The sequence below is a fragment of the Glycine soja genome, chromosome 9 (genome assembly GCF_004193775.1).
Source record: "Glycine soja cultivar W05 chromosome 9, ASM419377v2, whole genome shotgun sequence".
In the NCBI taxonomy this organism is placed as follows: domain Eukaryota; kingdom Viridiplantae; phylum Streptophyta; class Magnoliopsida; order Fabales; family Fabaceae; genus Glycine; species Glycine soja.
Genome location: NC_041010.1, coordinates 30,505,829 through 30,520,386, shown reverse-complemented (window position 1 = coordinate 30,520,386; position 14,558 = coordinate 30,505,829). Strand labels below are relative to the sequence as shown.

The window sequence follows — 14,558 nt, the reverse complement described above, 5'->3', positions numbered from 1 at the left end:
TGTATTAATTAAATTTAATTTGAAAAATAAAAATCAATTAGAAATTAAAAACTAAACAAACAACAACAAAATATCGCAATCCACAAAAATTAAATATTTATTAATTTATTTAATGAAATCTGATCTTGTATCTAATTTTTGAAAATCGATTAAATTCAATCAGAATCCTATATATAGAGAGAGATTTATTTATGAAATTACAATAATTTTTAATTATTTTTTATGATTTTATGCTCAATCACATCATCTTATCTTTTTAAGGATACATCTTTTGTATTTTAATGCATTTATAAGTTTATTTGTTTTGAATCAATTAAATTTTCTAAACTAATTCAGCATGTTCATATGTATATATAGGAAAAACAATTTTGTATTGTTAGTTGGTTATTATGCAGTTTTTTTTTATCATTTGTAAAAGCCCAACGCATTACTTCGGAACTTGTACTGTTATGCGCAAAATTGTTGATCTAATATAGAGCATTCTTAATAATTTAAAATGTAATGACAATACATAAGGACTCCATGGCCCAATGGATAAGGCGCTGGTCTACGGAACCAGAGATTCTGGGTTCGATCCCCAGTGGAGTCGCTATAGATACTCTTATTTGACTTTTTTTCGTTTTCAAAATAGTTACACGAAAAAAAAAAATAGTTGGTTTCATTTATTTTGTTGACATCAATGACATGGATGCTAGCTGGACGGGTAGGTTAAGATGTGTGAATCATAACATACTGATTATGTCGTACCCGTTTTTTTGCGTTTTCAAAATAGTTACACGAAAGAAAAAAGAAGAAAAATAGTTGCTTTCATTTATTTTGTTGACATCAATGACATGACATGCATTCATGCTAGCTGGACGGATAGGTTAAGATGTATGAATCATTAGATACTCCTAAAATTATGTCGCAGACGTAACGGTTGTTGTATTTGGTATTTGTTGGGTACTCATAAATACGTATTGGATACGTATCAAAAATATTTTTCAAAAAAAAAAATGAGAACTTAATTTGGATACTTATGAGTATTCTTGGGTATTTATTGGGCTCCTACCCAAGTCCAATAACTAAAAATATTATTCTTTTATAAAAAAAAAAAGAGTAAGAGTTATAAAGGGGATAAAAAAAAGTAAGAGTTATAAAGACGGTGAGAGTTAAATGTGAGATATTGGTGGAGATAAATGTAATATACTTGAAGGGATTGGAATTCTTGAAATTGTTACTCTTTCTTTTTCTCTTATGAATCAAATTTGGAGATAATTCTTTTCATTAACTATGGACAAGAAAATGATGAGATTGAAATTGTTCATGTGTGATATTACATTTATCTTTAGGTGTTGTAAGTTGTAGTTGAACATTTACTTTTTATTATTAAGTACTTCTTTGTCAATGTTGAAGAATTTAATCTCATTTTATATTATAAATTATGCTTATTTGTATTTTTTCCATCATTATAAAATGTAGTCACACTTATATTAAATTATATTATTAATACATACATATTTTATTATTTTTGAAGAATTTTGTATTAAATCTTGTTTCTCATATCCGTATCCCGTATCGTACCCGCATCCATACAACATATGTTAAGATCTATGTAAAGATTTCATATTTGACGCGTTTTTGTATCTTGTTGTGACTAAGGTCTAAGGAGTTTGTATTTATCCACAAAGATCATGGTTTTAAAAAAAGGTCTGCGACTATAATTTGGGATGTAACATTAAGATTTTTTAATTGTTTGCGATCGTAGTTGAGATCGTACCGACTGCATTTGTGTACATGCGATACCAACAAATGGGGTGAGATTGTAACATGATCGCAACCAATATTCAAAACCTTGCGATCACCAAATGGCACTGATCACATGTAGCTTCTTTATGTTTGGCGCCTTTATGAGTTCAAACCAACCACGTTCAGTTTTGAAAATTGTGGGGCATTCATCAAATTGGTATGATTCTTGGTTTTGGTGCGCCATATTGCCACAACCAAGAGTGCAACAGAAGCACAACGCAGGTCTCATCCGTAATGCAAAGTGAAAAAACAGAACGTGTATTAAGAATATAGTAGGATAAGAAAAGGGAACTGTTGGAGGCAAAGGTGTGTGGGATAGTGAGCAAACAAAAATGAATGTCGTGGCGATAGTGTGTGTATATATCATGTATAGACAATTATACAGTAATACAGACATCTAAGGACATGCACACCTTCTCATCTTATATCGTACTCGTACATATATGGAGTTGTGAATTTGATTTAAGTAATTTAATTATTTTTTGGTAAGGTAGGGATCGTAAATAACAAAAGAAGAAAATAAAAAAAAAGGATTATATTTTAAGGGGGGTGTATTGGATTAAGATTTCAAAGGATTTTAAAAGACTTTTTTATGATTAAAAAGTCTTGTGGTATTCAATCAAGACTTTTATAAAATATAAACAAATCTTGTGGTATTCAATTAAGACAATAAAGATTTTTTTTTCAGGGCAACAAAATCTGTTGGTATTCAATTGAGATTTCTTACCACTTTTAAAATGTCTTTTGGTATTCAAAAGTAAATAGATTTTGATGGATTCTTTTGTGGAATGGATTTTGAGAGACTTTTTAGTTAGAAATACACATAAAATACTCCTCCAACAATCTCACCCAAACCCTTGAGACTTTTCATAATCTTCCAAAGACTTTTTCTTCTCCTGCCGAACAAGACACAAACCACTACCAGGTTCATTCTCTTACAACTTTTCAATCAATTTTACCTATTTTTTTAATGGCAATCGATAGTCAATATTGTTCATACTATATGTATATTACGCAAATCAAAAGAAAAGGGTGCTGTATATGCTTCAAGATTTCGTATTCATATTGTTTTCAACGTCCAGGCAATGAATATGCATCAAAAGAATGACAATTGATATGCATCAAGATTTCATATTGCTTTTTTTTTAGTACTGTATATGCAAATCAAAATAAAAAACTCTTTTTTTTTTTTCTGTTTCTTCAACTTGTTTTTTTACAACGTCCATTATTATTATTATTATTTTCTTGTGTTATTATTAAAATGTTAATTATTAATGTGTTATTATTATTTTTTTGACAGCGTGTTATTATTATTATTATCGTGTTAATAATTTTTTAATTGTTATTGTGTTATTATTATTGTTATTTTGTTAATAGTTTTTTTTTAAATGATTTTATGATATATGAGTATTATTTTTATGGAAAATGCTAACATGTGCCCTTAAGACACTTGTTAGTGTATTATGTATAGAAATTTTGTATTGAAAGTTGTGCAATTTACTTTTTTAAAAGTCAAAAATTGTTGTTTTTAAGACATAGTTACTATTGGAAGTATCCTTAACATGTGCCCTAAGTGCGCATGTTAGCATGACCCTTATTTTATTATTAGGTAGTTTTTTATTGGTTTTTCTATTGAATTGTATATTATTCGGGATATAGTCACTATACTTTTGACAATTAGGAAACAATAACTATTTTTGTCAAATAACTAGTTTCTTATATATATATTAGCGATCAAATGGGGGATTCACAAGAAAATAACAAAGGAAAGAGTAGAGACAAAGATAATTATGTATCTTGGACTATGGAGGATACCAATGAGTTGTTGCACCTCTTGGTGGATGCTATGAATAGGGGATTGCGTGATGCCAATGGGTCACTTAGCAAACAAAATGTAGAACGAATAATACTTCCTCAACTCAATGCAAAAACTAAATTCCCTAAAACTTATAGTCATTATTTGAGTCGGATGAAGTGGTTTCGAAACCAGTATAACATGAGGAGGGCTATCATGAAGCTGTAGGAATGACATTTTCTGAGAATATAATAATGAGAGAACATTTCTGAATATTTTAAATGAATATGTTTAGTTAACTAAAATTTGTTAGATTTTTTTTTTGTGAAAATTAATGTGATATAAAAAGTTGAAAGGAAAAAAATTAAAGTGTATATAATATTGATATTAATTCCACTCCATACAAATCAACTTATATCAACTCACTTATTGAGAATGAAAACGTGAGAATATGAACCAAATTTACTTAACAAAAGTAAGGCCAAAAAAATATATTTCCCAGACATTCATGGTAGTTGTTTTAGGCACCTAGTATTTTTGCTGAGACACTCAGCAACCAAGGTGAAAGGGTTAAAATGCCTTCACCTTTTCTCTATAAAAAAGTGACTTGTCCGTACAAGTCATTTATTTCGTGACTGCTCCTTCCTTGTTGCTTCTTCTTCCTGGTTATTCTTCTTCTTCCTTCGTTGTTGCTTCTTCTTCCTTGGTTCTTCTTCGTTCCCTATTCTTCCTTGCTTTCATTCACGCAACAAGCTTCTTCTTCTCCATTCATTGATGTATTTCCGTTCTCCTTCGAGGTAAGTTACTCTCTTTATCATTTTCGGTTTGTTTGTGCATTATTTTTGCTGAACAAAATGTCACATAGATTGACAATCTGTATGATCCATACGGATTGCTGATCCGAATGGTTCATACGGATATATTTTCGTATGAACCATACGTATCAACAATCTGTATAGATCACACAGATTGTCAATCCATATGACTTTTTTAAAATTTCTAATTTATTTTTTAATTTGTTTTGTAATGTAATTTTTTTGTATATTAGAAATAATTTTAGCAATTTTATAAGTATTGATTTGGTGATATTATTTTATAGTGGTATAAAAACAATACAAAAAAAATTAGTTTACTAATTAGATTGGTAAAAAAAATTATAATAAATATAAACGAATTTGGAAATAACAATACTGCAATATTAAATTTGTTTAACTTTAAAAAAATATTGAAACCAATATTTAAAAGATATTAAATTTGTTACTTATAAAAAAAATATTGAAACCAAAATTTAAAATAATATAAATTTGTTAGTTTTAAAAACTATTGAAACAAATATTTAAAAGTGATATTAGATTTTTTAGTTTTAAAAAATGATTCAAACCAAAATTTAAAATAAGTTAAAATTGTTAGTTAGTTTTAAAAAAATTGTTGAAACCAAAATTTAAAATATATTGAAAATTTTTAGTTTTAAAAAAAAGATTGAAAACATATTTTAAAATATATTAAATTTGTTAGTTTTAAAAAATATTCAAACCAATATTAAAAGGATATTAAATTTTCTAATTTTAAAAAATATTCAAACCAAAATTTAAAATAATATAAATTTGTTAGTTTTAAAAAATATTGAAACAAATATTTAAAAGTGATAATATTTTTTTTAGTTTTAAAAATGATTCGAACCAAAATTTAAAATATTTTAAAATTGTTAGTTAGTTTTAAAAAAAAATTTAAACAAAAATTTAAAATATATTAAAATTGTTAATTAGTTTTAAAAATGATTGAAACCAAATTTTAAAATATATTAAATTTTTTAGTTTAAAAAAAATATTCAAACCAATATTAAAAGGATATTAAATTTTTAGTTTTAAAAAATATCGAAACCAAAAGTTAAAATAATTTAAATATTGTTAGTTAGTTTTAAAAAATTGTTGAAACCAAAATTTAAAATATATTAAAATTGTTAATTTTAAAAAAATATTGAAACCAATTTTAAAAAGATATTAAATATGTTAATTTTAAAAAATGATTGAAACTAAAATTTAAATATTTTAAAATTGTTAGTTTTAAAAAATATTGTACAGATAATGATTAGAACTAGAGGTTTCAAACGGGCTTTAGGTTGAGCAATAGGAAAAATCCTAGGAAGGAGAGAGGCTAGTGACAATGATAATGATGCCCCCAATGGCGAAGGTCTATCCCATCTGGCCGTAGGCAGTGACAAGAGGCGGCCATTGTTGAGGATTCTCCTACGGTCATAGAGGAATTAAACAAAGAGTAACAACAACTACTTGTTGAAGGAGGTGTTACTGATGTTGAGGGTTTTCCAGGCGGACCTCATGACACATCAGTTTTGAGAGATTTTGAAAATCACGTTGCTTTGAGAGTGTGGAATGGAGAGGTATGTAAATCTTTAAAAACATAAAGCATGTAGCTTATAACTTATTTTGTTTTTTAATTAGATGATTGATATTATTGTTTCCAAGAACGTCCTAAGCTTAAGTTATCTTCCCATGGAAGGAAGATGGCTAAGTTCAGTAGGTCTACTCCAGAGATTGAAGACCTTGTGGCTGCCAGTGGACTAAGTCCTTTGATCGCATGTTCCCTAGATACGGGCAATTGAGGACTTATGTCTGCTTTCGTGGAACATTGGCATAAGGAAACTAGTAGTTTCCATTTGCCCGTAGGAGAGGTGACTATCACCTTGGATGACATGGTGGTGTTGCTACATTTACCGATCATAGGGGCGTTCTATAGCTTCGAGCAGCTTCATATCGACGATGTTGTCTATATGTTGGTGGAATTACTCGAGGTCAGTGTTGTAGAGGCAAGAGCTGAGACGATTCAATGTCATGGCTCTTATGTTTGACTATCCTGGTTGCGAGACGTGTAAAAAAAAATCGACGCATGTCACTAGATCGTAGCAGTGCGAGCGTATTTGTTGCATCTGCTTGGATGGACACTCTTTGCTAACAAGAGTGCCACAAACGTGCATGTTGTATTCTTGGATGCACTGCATGACTTGACACAGAGTGGGACTTACGCTTGGGACACTGCTGCACTTATGCATATGTACGATAATTTAATGAGGCGTCAAAGAGCATGGTGAGGCAACTTGTAGGATATATCACTCTGTTACAAGTTAGTTGACATGTTAATAAAACATTTTTTCATTGGCGTTGGTTATTATATGTTGTCGCTAATTTTAATGAATATGATTGTAAAATATCTGTAGTGTTGGATCTATAAGCATTTCCTGTCTATTGGTTCTGCCATAGTTGACGAGGATTATGACCAGCGGAGACTGCGTGCATGCCGGTGGACCTCTGGTAAGGCATTACCCGAGTTGACATATCGTAGGCGTCTGGACAGATCGACCCCTAATGTTGTGTGTTGGATTCCATATGGTGATCACCGTTCATTTAGAGAATTTGAGGTGATCTCCTTGTTTTCCAACCATCTCAAATAGGGCCCATTGACGGTCATTCACCGATTGGAGAGGGTTGTACGATAGTTTGGGTCATCCAGACCATTCCGCCCCATCCTGCTATGCCTTTGGCTTCTGTTGAAGAAATGGATGCAGTTCGATGACTATATTGCACCTGTAGGGAAAATTTGTATAGTGCCTTGCCAATGTTCGTCAAATTACATGGAGTGGGTCTACATGATTTTGCATTCGTTTATGACTCCGGCACAACAAGGGGATCCTCCTAGAGTTCCGTCGGTTCAACAATATGACACATTTGTTGAACCAGATGTGCCTCAGCAACTGGTGGTGGCAGCGGCACCTGATGAACCAGACGTTGATATGCATTGTCCTCGACATGTAGTGGTAATACATTTTTTTTTCGTATTTTGTGTTTTTTGTTTTGTTTTTTATTTTATTACTAACAATTTTTATATTTGTTTTTTCACTTACTAGGATGGTTATGTAGCAATTGCTAATAAATTGGAGGGGCTACTGAACCTAAGGATCTTGATCGAAGGAATAGAAGCCTATACTGTTACTGAAGAATGTCTAAGCATCGCCAGAAGCTATATTGGTCAACCAACTAGAGGTCACAAATCGAGACGTAGGCAACATATGGACGATCATTGAAGTTTTTTCTTTTTGCCTTATATATGTTATTTTTAATTTTGTGGATAATTTTTTTATTTGATACATTTATTTATTAACATTGACATTTGGTTAATTTATAAATTTGGTATGTTACTTACGGACACATGGTTAATTATTTGATACAAATTTTTGTTATCCATTTATCGTTAATTAGCCGTTAATGTTGATTTGAGGAATAAATCAATTTGTCCTTAACAAATTATGAATATGTTTTTTTGCAACATTTAAGCATCATAAATCATTTTCAAACTTGACAACATATTGTAAATTGCATGCGTTTATTTAAAAAAATCAATACTACACCTACATACTGACATAGAAATGACTACTTAGTTATTTTAGCACTGATAATAACAATGCATGTCTGTTAGTTGTTATTCATGAGTTAGTATTGGATTGAAAATTTGCAAGAAAATAGCAATGTGCCTCCAATTTATGGTTCTTTTTGTGGAAATTATAAATATTTTGTTTCTTGTGTGATTTTATAGAGTAGAAACTCCATTTTTTGTGACCTAATGTTGTGCAAAAAGCTACTAATGAACTCGCTTAGCAAGGCAGATTGGCTAAGCAAGACTCATCCACTTAGCGAGGCATCCAACTCGCTTAGCAGATGGGAAACCCTAGAAGAGGATAAGTCAGAGATCTGCATGCCCAGCGCACAGCCAGCCCGCCCAGCGAAGACGTTGTCTCTTCTCGCGCTCAACGCGGCCATTCTCGCTTAACGGAATTTCACTTACTCTCGCTCAGCGAGACATGCCTGCTAAGTGAGCCTTCGGGAGCTGAGAAGTCCAAGAGCCTTTAAAACATTGAGATTGGCGGAAATCGAGAGACATCTAGTCAAGAACCATAACCAGAGTCTAGCAAAGTTTTGCTACGTGAAAAACAGAGAGAAATAGGGCTGAGAGGTTGGAGAAGACATTCTCCATCATCTTCTTTCATTTTCTTTCTTTGTATTTTGAAGCTTTACTTGTAATGGAAGACTAGAACGTCTTTATTGGGGAGTAACTACTGAAACTCTTGATGTAATGCTCTTACTATCTATTTAATGTTATTTTTTGGTGTTCTTTGCTTCTATCTATACTTATTTTACATGCTTGTGGCTTGATCACCCATTTGTATGTATAGTTAGGTTTTTTAGTATTAGAAAATGCTTTAAAACCTTATAACTTGATAGAGCAAGCTAGAAATATGTATGTCTAGGAATGAAATGCAGTGATCTAGTATATTTTACACTGTGTGCTTAGTGCAACTCTTTTATAACGAGTTTGTTGAGGAATCAAGAACAAAAGCTAAGAGAGTTAGGCTCATTAATGTGAGGAATCATGGTCTGAGCATTTTCTCAGTGTAAGAACACTAGGATAACATTAAATAGAGAAAAATCCTTTTATACGGCAAGAGAAAATTCAGTAGGAAACTCCCCAACGCTTTTATCTTGATATTTGTCACATTTTACAGCTTTGAGTATTTTACTTTTGTCCAAGTAGTTTAATAGTGTGGAAACCTAATTTAACACTCAATCTTTACCTTATTTCCAAGCTTTAAAAGTGTTTACATACTGAATATACATACTCTAGGTGAAACAAATTCCCTGTGGATACGATACTCGATCTTACCGTTTTATACTACTTGTGCGAATCGGTACACTTGTTGACACAACGAACAATGTCTAATGCAACTTTAAAGCATGAAACAACATTGTTGTACTTGACAACACATAGGAAGTGGTACACATCTATTTTAAAAAAAATATTGCACCAACAAAACTGACATTCACTTGCCTACTCAGTTATTTAAGTCTAATTGAACAACATCTATAAATACGACAAAAACACTCTCAACAATCACACATTCTCACCCAATCTACCTTTATAAACCAATTTGTAGTCTCGAAATTATGGCATTTTTAGGAGAAACAAGCAGTCAGACCATTGTCAACTCTAGATTAGCTTTTATTTTTCCAAATGGATCAATTATTCACAACGAATCTGGTGTTTTTTCCAAAGTTACACTCCGATACCCATGCGAGTACCTAATGGTTGTAGTTTTGAAACACTAAAGAGCATAATGCATAATACCCTTCAACTAACCAACGATCAATATTTGGATTGAAATTTACTACCGACAGTCATTCGCAAATGCAGGTAACCAATTTGCCTTTCAATCTATACAATTGAAAAATGATGATGATGTTAACACAATGTTAATGTGTAACGATCAATACTCGTGTGTTGGCCCGATTGAGTTATTATGTACCATTGGTAGAACACCAGATGGTATATTAAACTTACTTCAAGCCACTATGTCTTCTACTTATGATGCCTTCCTATATTACAATGGGAGGTGGAACATGCTACGCCAAGGCGAATTTGTGGGTTACTCGTTCACATGAAAAAGTCCAAAAAGATTTTACATTCCTTCGGGATGTAGCATCGACGGACTCAAGGATGTGATCAAGCAAGTTGCACCTCAAGGGATTCCCCCTTATGGTATTCATGAATCACAAACGGTAAGACAATTATTTTTTCGAGAGCCTGGTCATTTTGAGTATTCAGAAAAAGTTATCAAATTTAAAATAATTGAGTTAAAAACTGATGATGACGTGATGAAGGTCTTAGTATAGTCTAACTACTAGAAACGATTTGGCCCAATAGAAATTTTAGCAGTTTTTAGTAAATCGGTAACTAAAATGGAAGATGACATGTCTCGGTCGCAACATGATTCAATGCAAAATTAGTATTATTTAATTGTAGTTTTTGATGCATTTTCTGTTTGTTTCAACTCTCTTTTAAGTTAATGTAATGTTTAAATTGGTGTTCATTAGCTTATGAAACCGTATGTTTATTATTTTCAAAGTATTTATTTATGTCCTCTTTTTTTATGTTATCTTAACAAAGCAACACAATTAATGGAAATAACATGCATAACATAACAAAATTTCAACAAAATAATTATTTAAAGAAACGTCAGTGGAAATAACATATTTTATGTTTATTCTTCATCTAAATCAACAAATTCGGTTTTCATCCAGGACAAATTTGTGTAACACTGCATTCTACCTATGTATGGGGTGGGCCACTGCTTTACTTGATAATGACAATGTGTATTCCACAACAACGTCAATAGTGGTAAAGGACAATGCTCTCGTAAAAAACCTGTTACATAACCACAAGCAGATTCAATGTAAGATAACTAACAACATTGTCAGCATTTATACTAACATAATAATTATGCAATTACCTGAACAAAATGATTCTCATACACATGTGATGAGAATCCTAAAACTGCCCAAATACAGGGACCTATGACCAGGAGTAGGACCATACAGTCAGTGGATACCCTCCAACAAATGGTATCAGGTATACTTAACAAGGCCCAAGTGGAGAAGGATGAAGGCCTAGAGGCAGAGGCATTACTAAGAATATTAATTGTTGCTGAAGGCCCAAACTAATTTGAAGGCCCATACCAAATATGTTCTTTTTTATATTTCTATTTTTTTTCATTGTCATTTTGGCCCAAACTAATTTGAAGCCATGTCTATTTCTATTTTTTTAGATACAATATATGTATTGATTTCGTTTTCAATAGAAGGACTTTTGGCATTTTGCGAATATTTGTGAGAGCTTCTCTTTGGGTTCCTTGTTGAACCAATCTCAAACTTATTAAGGTAATCCTTGTGGCGTCTACCCTGACTTATCTTCCCTCTCTAGAAGTGGTGTCATCCAAACTCTGTGACCTGTATCAAGTAATCCGCTCTTAGTAAGGATCACATCATTTGGTATTAGAGCTTCGACTCTTGTTATAGGTTCTATCCTATCCAATTTTTATTTTTTTTTATCTTTGTAATTTGTCTCAGGTTTGTGTTCTATTTTGTTATTTGCATTCTTGTTGCATTCTTGTTTGCATTCTTGTTTGTGTTCTTGTTCTTGTTACATTCTTGTTCTTGTTTCTTTCAGATTCTGTGTCAAAAATTCTATTTGAATTCTATTTCAAATTCTGCTACAAATTCTGTTTGGGGACAATTTGGCTTACTGGAAGAATTTAGGGGTTTAGGGTTTAGTAGGTTCTTGAATCTATTTGCCTATTGAATGAATTACCTGATTGCCTCTTGAATTTGGACCAGTGGAATTGATTGATTGAAGAACAGTCCATTATCCTGGATGAAGTTTTAAAAAGAAAGCATTATATATAAACAAAAAAAAAGTTGCAGAAAATTTTAAAAAAAGTGGGTGTTTAATCTTTGAACACAGATTCTTGAGGCAATTAAAGGCGGGTTTTTTTTGGCAAAAATCTGTTATCCAAATCTATTATTCAAATCTATTATCCAAATCTGTTATCCAAATTTGTTATCCAAATCTATTCTTGAAATCTATTACTGAAATCTGTTATTGAGTCTGTGATAATTAAGTTGTCTTTCTTATTATATTACCTTGTGCATGTAATTTGATTCATCCAGGAACTTAAGAGGGAGTGAGTGGTAAAAGGTAAGAGTGAAAACATTACACAAAAGTCTATATTGAGAGCATCAAGCACGAGTGTGCTTCCATCAAAGAGAGAAACATGTGAGTAGAGAGTGGTGAGGTCCTAAAACCTTTGTTTAAATTACTGTAAATTTTTTCTGTTCCTTAATTATGGCAAGAACTGGTGATGGTGGTGGTGAATATCATCAACTAGACGGATCTCAACATTTGCTACTGGACGTGATAACTACACAGATGCAATGTTTGTTGAACCGTAACAATGAAGAGCTCTGTGGAAAAATTGAAGGATTGGAGAACCAACTAAATCATAATGCTAGAAGACATTATGGTGGGAACAGAGGGGGTAATGATGGACCTAGGCAAAACAGAATGCAGGGGCAGAACAAAATTGAGGGAGTAATGTAGAAGCAAGCTTCATGATGATGAATCAAGTATGAGTCAAGTAGTTTTGATGATGATAAAAAGCCCAAAAGAACCCAAAAGAATGATTTCAAGATTGAGTCAACAAGTTCAAGATCAAGATTGATTTCAAGATTCAAGAAAAGACATCAAGAAGAATCAAGAGAAGATGAATTCAAGATTCAAGAGAAGAAATCATGAAGCAACAAGTCAAGACTTCACAAGGGAAGTATTGAAAAGGATTTTTTAAAAACCAAACATAGCACAATTTTGTTTTACAAAAAGAGTTTTCTCAAATTTTTCTAAGTTACCAAAGTATTTACTCTCTGGTAATCGATTACCAGTGATAGAATTTGATTTCAAAAAGCTTTTAACTGAATTTGTAACGTTCCAAATATTTTTTAAATGATGTAATCGATTACAATATATTGGTAATCGATTACCAGTGTATTTGAAGGTTGAAATTCAAATTCAATTATGAAGAGTCACATCTTTTCATAAAATGCATTGTGTAATCAATTACATGATTATGGTAATCGATTACCAGTGACAAGTTTTGAATAAAAGGTCAAGAGATGTAACTCTTCCAATGGTTTTCTCAAGATTTTGTCAAGGTTATAACTCTTCCAATGGTTTTCTTGACCAGACATGAAGAGTCTATAAAAGTAAGACCTTGACTTGCATTCAAAAAAACTTTTGAACTTCTTTGAACAACTTTTTAGAAATCTTGAAACCTTTCCTACTCATCTTTCTTCTTCTTCTTCCTTTGCCAAAAAACTTTCTAAGTTTTCTGTTTTCCTAACCTTGTTCTTCTGCAAGTGAAAATTCTGCAGAAAACAAAAGTGTGCTATATCTTTTCATTCTCTTCTCCCTTTGCCAAAAAGAATTCAACAAGAACTAATCGCCTGAATTCTTTTTGTGTCTCTCTTCTCCCTTTTCCAAAAGAACAAAGGACTAACTGCCAGAATTCTTTTGTGTCTCCCTTCTCCCTTTCCAAGAGAATTCAAGGGACCCCGCCTGAGAATTCTTTTAATTCTTCCCTTTCCCTTAAACATGAGATCTCAAAGGACTTACCGCCTGAGATATCTTTTGTTTTCCCTTACAAAGATTCAAAGGACTAACCGCCTGAGAATCCTTTGTCTTAACACATTGGAGGGTACATCCTTTGTGGTACAAGTAGAGGGTACATCTACTTGGGTTGTTGTTATTGAGAACAAGAGAGGGTACATCTCTTGTGGATCAGTTCAAGTGGAGGGTACATCCACTTGGGTTTTCAAAGAGAACAAGGGAGGGTACATCCCTTGTGGATCTTTGGCTTGTAAAGAATTTTACAAGGTTGAAAGAAATCTCAAGAACCGTAGGTTGCTTGGGGATTGGATGTAGGCATGGGTTGTTGCCGAACCAGTATAAAATTCTTGTGTTTGTCTTCTTCTTCCCTACACTCTTTAATTTTTGTTGTGCACTTTAATTATCGCTTTTACTTTTAATTAAGTTTCTATTTATGTTCTTTACTTTCTTAACTTAATAGTAAAAGCCTAATTGAATCTAGTAACATTAAGAAGGATAAGTTTTTTAATTAGTAAAGGTACATTAATAATTAATTCAACCCCCCCATTCTTAATTATTTCGAGGCCACTTGATCCAACAAGTGGTACCAGAGCAGGTATCTTGTAGAAAGTTTAACCACTTCAAGATTCATGGCCTTTTCAAATTCTATGTTTCCTGAAGGAAATTCCATCCATAGGCCACCTATCTTTAATGGTGAGGGTTACCATTATTGGAAAACCCGTATGTAGATTTTCATTGAAGCCATAGATTTAAACATTTGGGAAGCAATAGAAATAGGACCTTACATACCCACCGTAGTAGATGTAAGCACTAGCACCACAACACACAAACCTAGAGATAAGTGGACTGAAGAGGATAGAAGAAGAATCCAATATAATCTTAAAGCCAAAAACATTATCACTTCAGCCCTAGG

At 32.2% G+C, this 14,558-nt stretch overlaps 1 protein-coding gene and 1 non-coding gene across 2 annotated transcripts; both read left to right on the top strand.

The window, feature by feature from the left end:
* The first annotated feature begins 516 nt into the window (after positions 1–516).
* Positions 517–589, top strand: TRNAR-ACG. Its single transcript has one exon. It is a non-coding gene; the product is annotated as a tRNA-Arg (tRNA).
* Positions 590–6,209: 5,620 nt separating this feature from the next.
* On the top strand, positions 6,210–7,679 carry LOC114368331. Its single transcript, XM_028325643.1, has 4 exons — positions 6,210–6,392; positions 6,816–7,016; positions 7,164–7,412; positions 7,503–7,679. The coding sequence occupies exons 1-4, from the start codon at positions 6,210–6,212 to the stop codon at positions 7,677–7,679; spliced, it is 810 nt and encodes a 269-aa protein (XP_028181444.1).
* Positions 7,680–14,558: the final 6,879 nt, after the last annotated feature.